A 15206-nucleotide genomic window follows, 5' to 3' on the forward strand; every position below is an offset into this window, starting at 1 on the left:
CAACATGGACACGATCTTCCTTGTGCCCCAAGGTCACCCCCCATGGGTCCTTGGTACATATATATTCAGTGCTTCCTGTGGGGAGCCCTGCTGGGTGCTGGGCGTGTGGTGTGGTGCAGGACGGGAGGAGTCCAGGTCCTGCCCGTGGGGCCGGTGTTCCGGTGGGGAGACAAGTGGCAAGCAGACAGGCAGATACCCAGTGCCAGGCAGAGAGGCAGCCAGGGTGACTGTGCGTGCCCGGGGTCACTGCTTCCAGGTCACCTAGGGTGCAGTCTGAGTGAGGAGTCCATTTTGTCCGCGGTGGCGAGGGCCTGCTCCTGGACTGAGGCCACAGACTGGGCTGGGTCCTGCTGACCCCAGAGCCGGAGGGGGGCCCGTGGGAAGGGCTGATGGGCACGGGTGCCGCAGAGGTCCTGGCACAAAGCAGAGGGCAGGCACCTGCGCTGCGGGTGAGGGGAGGCTCCTTGCGGCCAGGCCTCCCCGCCAGAGTGTCCCGTCCTGACGGGTGGGCAGGGGCGGGTGCTAAGTTCCTGCCTTTTTCTTGAAACCGTGAAGTCGTCATAGGAGTTTCACGGGAGGGTTTCCACGTACTGGGAAACTGCCCGGCCCTGCATGTTGACGCAGACGGTCAGACACACCAGTTCTCTCGGTGGAGTTCGTGCCCGAGGAACACTTGCCAGTGCTGACCATGTGCCAGGGCTGGAACACGCTTCCTCGGATTACCTCGTTGGTGTGACGGTCATTTGCTTTCATGGCTGAGAGATGAGGGGCAGGGCCCCCTCAGGGGGACGTGTGGCTGTGATTCTGTCCTGATGGGGGCCGGGTCAGAACATACTGGGGAGCCCCTGGCCCCATGCTACTTCACAACTGGGGTTCTCACCTGCCACCTGCCCACCATGGTGCTTGCCCCGCATTTGCTTCCTGTGGCCTGTGTACGGGCAGTGGCAGAACCGCCCGTCGTCCTGGCCTGGTGCCCTGAGGGCAGGGCCACTCTCTTAGGCCTGGAGGCCCTGTCCCGGACCGGAGTGGAGTCCCACACTGCCCGGCGGGTGCTGGCGAGTGGCAGGGGGAGAGGATGGAGCACAGGTGGCAGTGCGGCTAGAGGGGGGGGGGGCACCTGCCTTGCCGGACGGGGGCGGCTGCTTCCTGACACCCGGATGTGGGTGTGGGTGAGCGTGGACACATCCTGTCTTCTTGCCCGAGCTGCCCATCGCGGACCACAGTCCTCATGGACACCCAGCATGCGGGGCCCCTTGGCCCCATCTCGTAGACGGGGGGCGCCGAGGCTCAGAGCGGGAGGAACTGTGGTGAACTTGGCCTGCAGCGTGGGCCGACTCTGAAGCCGCCTCCTGGCCCACCGACGGGCTGGACAGGCAGAGCGGGGTGTGGGGCATGCCGCAGTCCTTTGTCCTTTCTCTTCTGGAAATAGTCCTCCGTGCTCCCGGAAGGTGGTTCTGATCCTTTGACCAGAGGAGGACTGTTCTCCGCTGGCGGGGCAGGACCGGGTTGAGGGGAGAGCATGCGTTCATTCCGTCCCCTTTCCGCTGTCCGCGGCGGTCACTCGTCTCTGGGTTACCCAACAGGGAAGTACCCACGGCACCCGCCTGGCATGCCGGGTCCGTCCTGGGGAACAGAGGCGTGTGGACGTGTCGTCCGCTCCTGCAAGACCCCGGTGCCGTCTGTACCCCTTCGCTGTCTTCCCAGACCCAGCAGTGATGAAACGGTAGCTCGTGGGCCGGGCACCCGACCAGGCACGACAGCCTCCATCCGTCAGCAGCCACACCGAGGAGGCCCCGACCTCGCTCCGCTGAGGGGCCAGACCCGCCACTTCTCGGTGTCGGAGGAGCACAGCCCAGGTCTCCTGAGTGAAGGCCCCGGGGACGGGCACGGGGGCTAGTAGGTAGCGTAGGGCCCGTGGCCCGGGCTCTGGCGTGTTCCTTTCGGTGATCCTGCTGCCTGGCACAGCTCCTGACCCTGCTGGACAGCCCACCCGAGGGAGAGCCGACCCCCAGCCATCCTCGTCCTAGACACGAGGCCGGCATCCCAGGAGAGCCATCCGGGCAGAGAGGGACCCCGGGCACGGGCGGCCGCTACGTCTGAGCGGCGGAGCTTTTGTGTGACGGGGGCGTCATCCCTGCTCTCTCTGCACAAGTCGTGTGCTCTGCCCTGTGTTGCTGTTTCTGGCACCGAGCAGGGGCCGGGCTGTGTGGAGCCGCCCACTGCGGAGGCCTCGGGGTTCAGAGGGCGACGTCACAGTGTGTCGCTCGCCTGTGAAGGTGCCGAAGGCTGAGCCGGTAGGGCAGGCAGGGCGCGGGGAGCCGAGCCGCGTTCCCGAGGCCTGTGTGGGCCCGAGCTGGGGCTTGAGCTCTGGCTGAACCAGACACTGCCGGGGCTCCGGGAAAAGAACGTTCTGCCCCGCCGGCCCTGGGGCAGACTGTTTCACTTCTCACTCTGCTCGACTCGGGAGTCCAGTGGGTCACCTGTTGGCGGCTTCCCACGGCGACACCACGTGGGGCGCTGGGCACTCTGCTGTGCCTTTGCGTCTCCAGGTCTCACCTGCCCCGGCTGGAAAACGGGGCTAACGGCACCTGCCTCGCAGCGAGAGAACGTGCATAGGAAGCGCCTGGCCAGCTGTCAGGTGCAGAGAGGTCGGGAGGAGGAAGAAGGTCAGGAGGAGGAAGCATGGGTGGCGGAACCCCAGTCCCGTTTTCTCTGCTGCCGGGGAAGTGGCAGGTGGGCGTTGCGTCTGCGGGCAGATCTCAAGGAGCAGCCTTCTTCACCTGCCGTTGGGTTTTAGAGACCGAGGAAGAGCTGGGCCCAGGCCCGGGGGAGGCTCCCCTGGTGCATCCCGGGCCGGCACTCGTGTCTCCCAGCGCCCACGTCTGAGGTGCAGCAGCTGTGGCTGGCCGGCCGGCCTGGCGATGGCCCGAGGTGGCCAGAGATGATGTCATCAAAGATCCTGTCACCTTCTCCACTAGGCGCTTGCCCAGGAGAGGTGAACGGACGGTCTGCGCCGCTGGGCGTCTTGCGAAGCCCCAGGAGTTAACTGGTCAGAGTGCCGTGGCTGGTGCCTGGGCTTCAGATCCAGGCGGTGCACCTGCCAGCGGGGCGGCCTTGGCCGAGACACCGCGTGCAGCATGCGGAGCCTCAGAATCGTCTGGGGAGGTTTAAGGATACAAAGGTGCTGAGTCAGACCCTTAGCGGTAGGCAGAGAGCCTGGGTTCTCAGACTCTTCCTGGTGAGTGTGGAGGTGGCCAAGGCCAGGCACCCGTCTTTGCTGAGGTCTCCCCTCACTGAGGAAGAGATCGTGGCGTTCGTGTATTGCTTTGGTTGCTCAGACACACAGGTAACGTGGCTTCCACGAGGCGGGAGGTCCGTCTCTCTCACATGAAGGCTCCAGGCAGAAGGCGGGCGGCGGGGGGGGGGGGGGGGGGGGGTGGAGGCAGTTCTGTGAGATCATCCTGGAGCCCTGATTCTGTCTTGTGCTGCCCTGCCAGCCCCTCAGGGCATTCTCCGCCTCTGGGCAGTCGAAGCCAGCGAGAAAGGGCCGTGGGAGAGGTGGAGGGTGGGCATCCACGCCCGTCCCTCTGGCCTGGCTGCCAGGAGCTGGGAAGCGTAGTTAGCTCAGCACCAAGTGCCTGCTTGACTTGGGAGAATGCGCCGTGGAAGCCGATCATCCGCAGCCCCGCCCACCTGGCTCGTGGGCCCGGTGAGCTGCACGTGTATGGTGTGCTCGGGCCACGTCAGCTGTGGTGGCCCAGTGGCCTGGGTCGGCTCCTGGACCCACCAGGAAAGGCAGCCTTGGGTGCAGGATCTCTCTGGGGTCCTGGATGTTTTACCAGCTGATGAGAGCTATGGACTGGACTCCCCCACCCCAGGCCCCCTCAGGGTTCCGTGGCCTGTAGGGATGAAGCCTCTTCCTTCGTGGACAGCTGCCTGGGATAGCCCACTCCCTTGCCCCCCCCCCCCCCCCCACCGTATTGCTGTCTGGGCTCCTGCTTTCTGGGTCACAAGGTCACACCAGCTCCCCGACGGGACTTCTAGCCCTTGTGTGGCCGTCTGACCCCGGTCATCCTTCCCAGTGCCCTCCTCACCCTGCTGGCACTGTCCTGTCTGTGAGGCCCATCTCCTCTGCCTCGAGGGCGCACCCTCCTCCGACCCCCTCCTCTGGAGAAGGCCTACTAAAGATCCAGCTCCCAGGAGGTTTTCCTGACTTCCCTTCTTTTACTATCTGTGTTTCCAGCAGACAGGTCCAAAGTATCTTCTAGTAGATGTAACGTAAATGACAACTAGTGGAAGATCTCTAGCAAAGCAGGACAGCTCATCGTGCCCCTGCAGCCCAAGCCCCGCTGTGTCATGGCCTTGCTAAAGATGTCTGTCCTGTCGCGGTGGGACCAGTGCAGGCGGTGGCTGGGCTGCGTTTCTCCTCTAAGCCCAGGGAAGGTCCCCGTAAACACCTGGGGGGTGTTCACCGGAGACCCTCCGGCATCCCCGCAGCATCGAGACGTGCGTCTCCACGGCCCCTTGTCTTTCAGAACACCCAGTGCATTCCAGAAGGCTTGGAGAGCTACTACGCGGAGCAAGACTCCAGTGCCCGGGAGAAGTTTTACACCGTCATCAACCACTACAACCTGGCCAAGCAGAGCATCACACGCTCCGTCTCACCCTGGATGTCGGTTCTGTCGGAAGAGAAGCTGTCCGAGCAGGAGACCGAAGCCGCTGACAAGTCAGCTCAGTGAGACGGGCAGGTTCCTCACAATGTGTCACTCGAAGGTAACAAAGGGACTTGGAGGGACGTTTCGTTAAATATAATTACCGATAATTTAGAGGTTATTCATTTATGGTGCAACCGCTTCTGTTTGCTAATGCTGCTTTGCCAATAAAACTTGCTGCCGACCGCTCATGGGCATAAGATCAAGTGCATATCAGCATTGCTTAAAGAGCTGTGACACCACGTTCCATGTTAAGGAATCTTAATTTAGCTGCTTTACTGGGATTTATGGGATGCCATCAGAAAGTAAATTTACACTGGATATGCAAGGGGTTTGGATTCAGATAAATAATGCGTTTCGTGGAATCGATTTTTTTTATTGCCCTCCCCCTCCCCACCGCACTGCTGTTGGCAAACCTTACTCCACAGCCATATTTAGACGGGTCCCCACTTGGTTAAGAGCAAGCTGTACTTCGGATTTCTTCCCACCTTCAATCAGGCGGCAGCCGGGCCATCACCATGATGTGTGGCAGTGAGAGGTGCAGAGAAGGAAGAAAATGGGACGTCCGGTAGCGGGTGCGCCCTTCCCTTCCCCGCGCCCACTCCGAAGCGGCCGAGTGTCCGCAGGAGGGCCCGCTCGGGAGGCTCTATTCCGCCCCCTGGAGCTGGCTGGCACCTTGGTGCGGAGAGCACCGTGCTTCGGGCCGGCGCATGTAGACCGGGTCCAGTGTCCCAGCACGTGTGGTGAGGGGCTGTGGGAGGACCCTGGGCCACGGGCCTGAGGAAGTCCGGGCCCCTGTAGGTAGTCCGTCTGCTCTGTGACGTGTTGAATAGGAGCGACACCCTTTGGTCTTTTTTGTTCTGTCCTGTTAATGAATAAATTTGCACCAACAGCCCTGTTAGCGAGTTAGTTTTTAAGACCTTATTTGTGTTGGCAAGGTCAAAATGTAATTGCTGGGAAGCCAAGACTGATTTTTATTTTGTGAACTAGAAATCTTTTCATGTAAGGAGCAGGCAGGGGAGGCTGGGAGGGGCTGGCGTGGCAACTTGCAGATCCACTGAGGACATTTCAATTCACGATCTTTGTAAAGAAGTTACATTTCAAGCTGAATCTTGACATTAAAGGATATGTTTACAAAATTGCCAGTTAGCTAAGCTACGTGTGTAAAACCATTAAATGGAAACAAGGCATCCGCAGACATTTTCTTCCATGTTATCTGTGCTGTTTCTGGTGGACATGTCAGAAGTTTCACTGTTTTCAGTAGGTCAAAAATAAATGGCAATGAGTCTGAGATCTGTTGCAAACAAGCGTGGTGGCCACGGCCAGCTCCATCACTGCTTTCTGAAATATGCTTCCAGAACCGGATTTTATTACGGAGGGTGTTTCGCAACCATGACCGTGGCCTTGGAGCCGGGGCGCGTGTTCTAGAGCTGCGTGCTGTGAGGGTGTGATGTGAGCACGCACGAGAAGCACTGACTACGTGCCAAACTCTCCCACACAGATACATCCATGAAAGCTCTAGCCCACGTAAACGCACTGCTAAGGCATCACCCCTTTGTATTTTCTAGTAGACGTTTTATTGACTGTAAATCCATTCACACGTAACTTTTGACATTTTCACTCTGTGCAGAGAAAGAACACAAGGGTCCCTGTGGCTGCACCACAGACTCTCGATTTTGCATACACAGCACATGATTTTGCAAGGGGGCAACGCAGAGCCATCGGCACCCACACCGAGGTGGGGCCCCGTGAACACCAGCATGCTCTCTGCACAGATGTGGTTCCCACTGCAAACAGGAACACCTGTTCTAGAGGGACAGGTGCACGGGCCCAAGGGCAGACAAGTGCTCCTTGGGCCCCAGCAGCCCCTTGCTGAGGGCCCAGGGTCTGTCCCCACACCCCTTCCCCCACGGGCAGGCAGGCGTCTGCTGACCTTCTGTATCTGGACCCACTGATACTACACGAAGTAACCGTAGTTGCATTTATTATATTTGTGAGGCAAAGGCGAGTTTTCTACAACGTAGCGACTCTGCAGCACTTGGCTCAGGCAGACAAGAAGCTACAGGAAAGTAAGTGATGGTCGCTTGCCGTGAGAAGTTATCACCCAGCACTCTTCCCTAAGCCACTGGAAGGGCCAGGTCGGTGCCTCCCTGAGCCCCGCCTCCGGGCAGCCCCTCCACGTGGGCCACCAGTTTGGGTGCAGCCAGTAACGACCCCCCTCTCTTCCACCCTGCCTCAGGAGTGCCACGCAGTCCACTGTCAATTTGTGTTCATTAGTTTCTTTTTCAGCTACTAAACGGGCTAAGACCACAGGTCTGGGTGTCCCTTTTGTGGGAGCACGTAGCTCTGCCACCGCCCCCTCCCCCCAACGTGGTAGGATCTGGGCACAGCCCTGGTCCGATGCCGGAGACCCTTGACAGCGCCCCATGCGCCAGGGCGAGCAGGGCAGACTAGCTGTCGTACCAGTCCAGGAAGAGCAAGGAGAAGGAGCACATCACCAGGAAGAAGAGCACCCACACTCGGAAGCCGGCGTTGTTTTTGATGGCCTGGGGGGCGGGAAGGGCAGGAGCACAGGATTTTGGGTTGAGGAGTGCTCACGCCCTCCGTGTGTCCGCTCGCACTCCCTACCCTGGAGCTTATGCTTACCTTAATTAGTAAGCAGAGCCAAACAGTGGTTAGAATCCACCAGAAAACAGGTGTCTCCCCCTTATTCAGACGTCCTACACCCTTCTCCCAGCAAACACCCGGAAACGGCCCACGTGGGGCCCAGGGTTAAAAAGAGCCCCTCGGCTGGCCCGGCAGCGGTAGTGGCCCAGGAATGGTCCCACGTCAACACAAACCGAGGACCACACTCAGAAGACCACGTCCACTCAACAGAGTCCACTGTGGTGGCCTCGATAAACAGGGACCAGGGCTCTGGCCCTCGGGGTGGGGGGTCCAACAAGCTTCTCCGGTGGCGCCCACCCCTGGTGCAGGTGGCTGATCCAACCCTTGCCAAGAGTGACCTCGTGTGCCTCCGATCGCTCCTTTGGAGGGCGGTGAGTCCTGTGTCTTGGTAATAGCAGGTGCCCCGGGTTTGGCGAGGACAGAAATGTGACTGTCTTAGAGGTCAGCACGGTTAGGAGGTCAGCCCTGCAGGCTGGGCCCCGGCAAGGCTCTCACGCAGCCCTGACTGCCCGGACGGGGAGGCCGGTGGGGCCTGGGGGGCCCAAGGGTACTCACCTCTCTGATGTCTTCGTTGCCCTCCTTGATATTCTCAGTCGCCCCCACAACTAACTGGTGAATGCTGTCGATCTCGGCTTCCTATGCAAGAGGAGAGACAGGTAGACCCGACCACCATCTCCTTCCCCGAGCATCCGGACATCAGGAGCCAGCAGCAGCCAGGGCTTTACAAGCGGGAGCCTGTGGGTCCTCGCCGGGTCCCGAGGGGCAGGCACAGCCCCGTTTTACAAAAGGGAAAGTCAGGGTTCAGAGAAGTTTAGTAATTTGCCAAGAGTCACGCAGCAACCACGTGGCAGGACTGGGACCAGAACCCAGTGCCTGTCGCCCTTCCACCCCAGCTGCTACCTCCTGTGCCACTTGCCGGCCAGAAGGGACAAACGCGAGAGCTGCCAACACGGAGCAGCCACCGCATGCCAGGGGCTTCCCTCTGGTCCCCCGCGTATTTATGAAATCCAGAGACATGAGCTTCCAGATGTGTGTGCTTTCAGACACGCACGCTAGCTTCAGGGGAGCACTTCGTGTCTCACCATCTGTGTCTCTCTTAAAAAAAAAACAAAAAACCAAAAAAAACTAAACCGTAAAAACATCAGCTCCCGTGTACTGAGAGCCTGCCACGAGCTGGAAGTGCGTCAGGAACCTCGAGCCCCAGCCCTGAGAGTGCGGGGGGGACATGTGCCCAGTCTGAAGAGGGCAGTGTGGCTGGGGTGCCCAGGTCACCTGACACACTGGAAGTCAGGATTGGATCGGAGCCAGTGTGTGTGACCCAACGTGGCCTCTGAGCTCTCCTGCCACGCTGAGCTGTCCCTGGAAGCAAGTCGTGTGCTCTGACAGGGACAGCTCACTTAGCTGTTTTATGGGTCAGGAGGCTGAAGTGACAGCCATCAGGCTTCTAAGTGGAGGCTTAGCACATGCACGCTTAAATTGGTCCTTCAATGTAGTTAGAAAGGGTAACTCGTGAACCCGAACTTTCCGTCAGACTGCACATACCTAAATTTACAGCGATTCGACTCTGGTTGTGAGGTTTCGGGCAGGTTTTGTGGGGGCGGGAGGGTCTTAGGCCAACTGGGCCAGTTTAACACAATGCAGCAGAAATGATTTTGACTCTGAAACCATTCCACGGTCTGTGGATGCTAAAAAGAAGGATAAATTTATCGGGTCCCTAAAAGTTTTGCCAGTTACTGGCCGGATGAGTTTCAGAACTGGAGGCAGGAAGAAATAACATGAAAATCCCCTTCAGAGAACAACCCTATTTCCTGTGTGGACGGGACACCTGAGGTGGCACGGACCTGGCGTTCCGAGAGGGCCAAGTGTGAGCCCTAAGTCACACTGTCGACCCGCCAGGTGTGCTGGGTGCTTCCTGTGGGTTATCTCCGAGCCTCACGACGGCCCTGCGAGGGCCACTCCGTTTGCAGACGGGAAAACTAGCTCAGAGGCACCCGGAAGGAAGATCTACCCAACTCCCTCCTCTGTGGGCATTGGACTCCCACCCAGTCCGGCCTGGGCCAGCCAGCAGTGGGTCAGGTGCAGAGAGCTCCCTGCCCCGCACAGAGGCTGCACCGGGGGGTCAGGAGGCCCTCACGTGAGGAGCTGTACTAACCCACGTGGCTCGGGGCACATGGCTGCAGGGATCAGGCAACCTCAGAACAAGCACCCTGATGTCACAGTAGATGTCACAGTAGATTCTTTTTAGCTAAACCTTAAATCGTAATTTTTTTTTTTCTTACCTGTTGTAAAACCTTCTCTGTGAATATTTCTTGGAGCCTGGAAATTTCAACCACTCTCCCTTCGATTTGCCTTCATTAAAGAAAAAAAAAATTACATACAACTATTAGTAGGTGGTGGTCCTAGCAGGAGTGTTACACATTTCTAAATGGACCACGTAAGTGAGAAATGGGAGGGAACACCACCACAGCCTCCAGAGAGGGAGGGGACACCACATCATTCGTGGGGGGGGGGGGAGGGGGGCCACCACGTCAGGCTCAGGAAGGAGGAGGCCGGCATTGCACTTCCTGGCTCTCCTCTGAAGTCTCTCACTTAGGGGGCGCGCTGCACTGCGGAACCAGCCTTCCCCTGCAAGCTGACCTGCGGTGCCCCTGCCTCGGAGTCTGCACCCCTGGTTGCAACAGGCAGCCTTCGAATGCTAAGGCCTGTACCCGGCCCGGTAACCACAGTAACGCGGCGGAGACTCAGAACGCCAGCGTGTGCCGACCACTCAACGTCGTTACCGCCCAGGAGGTCGAGGGGCAGGGTGCTGCCACCCAAACCAACTTCCCGGCGAAAGGAAAAGTCCTCCGGTTCTGTCTGAAAACGTATCTGGGTTCAGCAACCGTCTGAGCTTCTCGCTGTTTCAGGGCCAGCAAGGGCGCCCCGGGCGTGGGCTGGGGGGTGGCACGGGTCTAGAAATGGGGGCGGCAGGGGCTGAGCCGTGTCGGGGCAGCCGGCGGCCGCTCCTCCCGTGCTTCCGGGTGTGGGAAGGAAAAGTGAGGCGGGCGGGGACTGAATCTCGGAGCAAGGCCCGCAAGGCCCACAGCGCGAGGGCAGAGGCCGCAGAGGAGCACAGGTGCCATCAGAGTCCCCGGGGGCTGTGGGTACGGCGTCAGGACGCACTTTCTTTTGGATGAGCCCACAGCACAGCGGGTTTAATTTCCCTGCCAAAGCCCAGGCCTTCTTTCCAGATGCTCCAGACACTCTCGGGGAAACAGGCCCCACCCACGTGCCTCCCCTAGAGGGCGGGCCAGCGATGGCTCACGTGGGCACGGCCACTCTCCTTCCACGCTGCCGACCCCTTTGCTGAGGGGGCAGACGGACCCCAGCGGAGCCATATGCAGGAGGCTGCACCTGGCCAGCCATCCCTCACAAGGCCCGCCCCCTTACCCGGGAGCGATGAAATTAACAGCCCCTAACCATGCAACTTGCGGTCACTGGAAGCCTGAAGGCAGCACAGAGGGGGTGACCTCCCAAGGGCCCGCAGGTTAAGGGGAGTCACTGAAGTTGGGCAGCTGCCTTGACCCCGAATGGCTGAGGGGGGTGCACGTGGCCAGGGCCACAAGGGGATGCCTGGCCATCGAAGTAAATGAAAAGTTCCCAGTTCCTAGAAAAGCTGAGGCCATCAGCTCCTAGGAACCACATACATACCTCACTTCATCGAACAGGCTGTTCATCTCACCAATTAGGCGCTGGTTCTCTTGTTCAAACTGTGAGGAGACAAACACACTAAGGGTGACGTCATACTCAAAAGCAACACGGTCAAAGGCAAGAGTCTAGCAAGGCGTCTGTTCGGAAATCTTTGATCTGCCCTCCGAGGGTGGCCACCAAGTCCCTCCTTCTGGCGTGGAGGGATGCGGCATCAGTGTGAAAACATCCCTGTGCCCGGACTTCTCCCTGCCTGTGAGCCGACGGGACGCCTGGGAAGGTGCGGGCGGGGCGGGTCGGGTCGCCTGCCGTCCTTCCCGCTGCTCTGTCTCCCTCTGGCACTGTCTTAAGTGGGGCGCTGAGCTCCAGCGGCTCAGCTGAGGGCAGGGCAGTCTCATTTCAGAGCCACGCCTTGGCCAGTCCACCGTGACAGGAACACAGGCCCAGCAGCCTGAAGCGCTGTGTTCCTGGGCTCAGGCTGGCGATCGGGCTTCAGGACTCAGTCTGGGTGAGGGCGCCACCCTGACACCCGGGAGCCCATCGGAGCCGCGTAAACTCGGAGCAGACAGCTGCTGCCCCCACCGTTCCTGCCAACTTGACACCAGCCCCACAAGAGGATGGCACGTCTGAGGGTTCGCCGTGCCGCGGGGCCAGATCTCCTCCTCACTGCGGGACCCGCAACCCCGCCTTCGGACGCCCACTCCACTGCCTGAGCGTGTACTCAGCCCCGGGCGGGGGCCCACGTCCCACAGCCCCAGCTCCAACGCCACCTTCTCCATGACCTATCCCGGCCCCCGAGCTGGAACTTCTTTCTCCAGTTTCTAACCTTGGCCTAGCACCTTGTGAAACCTCGTGAAGATCTCTCAGGACGTTAGCCATTTTCAGCCCGGTAATAAGCTGTACATGTCCCAAACTCCCCCTTGACTAGGAGCTGCCTGAGGGTGGGAACGCGTCAAACCCAAGTCCGAGAAGGCCTCACGCGTGTTCTTTCCTTCACATCTACTAAAGCGGCAGTCCCGTCCACAGCTGTTTTCGGAGGCGCGGTCTGCGCCAGGCGCTGTGTGGGGGGACGGGTGGAGGTGAGCTCTGGGCCTCCCAGGCTCTGCGATCCAACTGAGGCTCCGGCCAGACTTGCTCAGTGAAACAACAATGGAGGGAAAACAACGGTTAGGGAAGTCACAGCAGACACCGTGCTGAGCAGGTCACGTGCAGGGACTCACGTTCTCCCTGCCCAGTCGCCCCCTGACTTCACAGGGAGGGTATGTGCTGTGCTCACTCTCTGCTCCGTCTGCCCCCTCCCCTCTCAGCCTCCCCCCCAGCCCTCCACGCGGGCACCCTCCCGTCCTGTCTGCCAGTTCACCCGCACCCTTGCTGCATCCATTCCCTCCCTGGTGCCTGTGCTCTGCCCTCATCACCTCTCACTCTCTTCCAATCTGCCCCCCACCCCTCCATCAGAGTGATGTAAGATGCCAGTCACGTCACACCGCACCAGGCCGGCCCTGTCCGTGGCCCTGTAGACCAGCGCTGAGGTGCAGCCTTCTCCTGCAGCCCACTGCCTCACCCCTGCGCAGACTAGCTGAGAGCTGATGGAGGCCGCCGCGCACCAACCCCCCACCCCGCGGGGGGGCTCCGACTGTTTCCTCGAAACCCAGCCGAGGCACCTTCCTAGTGACCAGACGCACCAAGGCAGGTTTAATCACCTTCTACCATCTCCTGTCCTTTATAATATAAAACTCCCCTGCACTTGATCCATCGCTACACTTCTTGCCCCTGTTGGGGGGCCGTCTTCCCGCCTGGGGTGGGGCTTTCTCCTCTGGCCCCAGCACAATGCAGGGCCTACCACACTGCAGGGCACCGGTTGTCAGTCCCCCTGCTTGTCAAATCACAAAGGGGCCTCCACTGCACCCCAGACCTACTGGGTCAGAAAATGGGTGGGCCGGCACAGTTTCCAGAAGGGCCGGCGGGGGGCGCTCTGCTGGGCCGCCTCAAGCACGGGCAGGATGCTGACACGGTACCAGGACGGCCCTTCTAATTATGAAATCAGGCTATTTAAGGGAATAAAAACTTCACTCTTGAGTTTGAAACTATCAGCCCTGTTAGCTGTCAACTCAACAGTTACTTCAGAGCCCAGTAATTTAAGGAAAAAAACAATTACTTCAGCATGTAGGTGCTCATTTACTTTCACTAATTCTCCCAGGTATTACTCAGGGTTTTTCTCGGGGGGCTGGGATAGGGGGCATTTTCTTATTTTTTTAATGACAAAATACGGCCCTGTCCTTTTAAATCCTCAGAACTTTTATGCTTTCTAAACTACTCCTAAGCAAGACTAGGGGTTTGAGGTGGTTTATTGTGGGAATGTCCCCCGGAACAAAGCCCTCTCTGTCCCCTCCCCAGCTCTGGGCATGAGGCACCCACTCCCCCTCTCGGGGTTCTGGGGAGCTGTTACTTCTGAAGGACTCCTGTCAGCAGCAGGATCAGATTCTGGCTCTGATTTCCTTTCAACCTATGGGTTCTTAATGCCACCTGAGAAGTACCCACTGGGGGGGGGGGGAGCAAAGGGGGGCGGAGCAAAAGAAACAAATGCCTCGAGGGATCAAGCGGTGACAGGGCTGAGGGGAGAGTTTGGCGTGCCCAGGACCTTTACGGAAAGCGGCCCCCATTTGGGGGCGGGGGTTACAATGGAGCTGTGTCTTCAAAAACACCACCTGTTTTTCCCATAGCCAGGTGCGAGGGACCCACTTAATGGGGTGTGGCAGGGCTCAGGCAGATCAGGTAATGGCCAGGCCGCTGACAACATTCACCTGTGCCACATTTCAGGGTGGTTTCCGATGCTGTCTTGATGGCCGACCTGTACACCTCACTCCTCCTCTGCAGAGGAAGGCAGGGAGAGGCAGGTGCCGGCCGGCAGGGGCAGTTGGTGGACACGCCCGGGACTTCAGCGAGCCAGCCCCTGTGGCCTCCCTCAATGGGAACTCCTGGGGTGACTGACCCCTGGACCAGTCACTGGCTTCTGTCCGGCCTGTCACGTGACAGGGCCTCTTTGTGAACAGACGTGGTGATTCTTATCCTTTCCTGCCTGATGCCGAGGGTGGGGAGGGATGATGATGGCTCCTTTACCTTCAAAGCTATATGCCCTTGGGCAGGTAACTTTTCTGTGCCTCTGTCTTTGTCACTAAAATGGGATGGAGACAGTACTTACTAGAGAAAGACGCGCTAATAATGCATGTAAAGTTGCGTACAGAGTGCGTGGCACATACAAAGCCCCCACTAAATGTTAACTATTATTAATCTCCTGGGACTGAGATTCCAGATACGCAAAATGAGTCATGAAATATTCTGAAGGCCCCTTCCACCTCTCTGGTTTCAAATTTTAGAGGGCACTGTGACTTGAGCGGGACCTGGGGCACTCACACAGCATTCACTGGGGCTCGCTGGCAGCTGGCTGGCGTGGCATCCGTCCCCCAGAGGGACAGGGACCTCACAAGGTGCAGTAGCCAAGGAGGCCTGGTCTCCACAGTCAGCACCAAGGACAGGGGTGGGGAACCCCGCCGCCACACCCCCCCGCCCGGGGAAGACCGGCCTGCCTGTCACAGGGCCCCCGGTTCTGTGAGGCACTGGAAAGCGGGACACGAGGCCTGCAGGACAAGGAAGGTGGACAAGCAGGGCCCGAGAGGCATGACAGCAGCCAGCCTGTCTGTGTGGGCCTCCTGCCGTGGCTCCTTCCACTCCATACTGTTTGGTCTCCTACCAAAATGCAGTGCTTTCGCTCAACACAGACGGATGTCTGGAGCAAGTTCCCCTGACCGCTCAAGCATGGCGGCAGGCACCACATTTAAAGGCCTAGGACCTGGGAGCTCGCTGTAAAATGGGGCCAGCGACAGTCCCTACCACACGGGGTGGCGACATTAATAAACACTCAAGCGGTCAGGGCCGTACTTGGCATGTGTTGTGTGTTACATGCGTGTTAGGCAGTATTAACTGCCTCATTCCATTTAGAAGTCAGATTTCCAAACAGAGGGCCCGAAAAGGGCTTATTATCTCCTTTAAGGGATACAAATCCACACTGTGAATACACTGTTACAGAAATCCTTTTCTAATCTAATCCTCTTTACTATAGTTTTAAAAAGAAAATCACTCCTA

General features: G+C 59.0%; 2 protein-coding genes across 6 annotated transcripts in view; one reads left to right on the top strand and one right to left on the bottom strand.

The window, feature by feature from the left end:
* The window catches only part of NSG1 (neuronal vesicle trafficking associated 1), a 30720-nt gene extending 24812 nt beyond the window's left edge, over positions 1-5908 (top strand). The window contains exon 5 of the mRNA XM_043572984.1: positions 4536-5908. Within this exon, the coding sequence (XP_043428919.1) occupies positions 4536-4739 (204 nt within the window). The 3' untranslated portion in view covers positions 4740-5908. The remainder of the gene's footprint in view (positions 1-4535) is intronic.
* Positions 5909-6679: 771 nt separating this feature from the next.
* The window catches only part of STX18 (syntaxin 18), a 123386-nt gene continuing 114859 nt past the window's right edge, over positions 6680-15206 (bottom strand). For all 5 annotated transcript variants that reach the window (XM_043572979.1, XM_043572982.1, XM_043572981.1 and 2 more), the window contains 4 exons: positions 11070-11128; positions 9659-9728; positions 7935-8015; positions 6680-7258 (listed from right to left, as the gene is read on the bottom strand). In XM_043572979.1, the coding sequence (XP_043428914.1) occupies positions 7163-7258; positions 7935-8015; positions 9659-9728; positions 11070-11128 (306 nt within the window). In that variant the 3' untranslated portion in view covers positions 6680-7162. The remainder of the gene's footprint in view (positions 7259-7934; positions 8016-9658; positions 9729-11069; positions 11129-15206) is intronic.

The sequence above is a fragment of the Prionailurus bengalensis genome, chromosome B1, assembly GCF_016509475.1.
Source record: "Prionailurus bengalensis isolate Pbe53 chromosome B1, Fcat_Pben_1.1_paternal_pri, whole genome shotgun sequence".
Taxonomy (NCBI): Eukaryota; Metazoa; Chordata; class Mammalia; order Carnivora; family Felidae; genus Prionailurus; species Prionailurus bengalensis.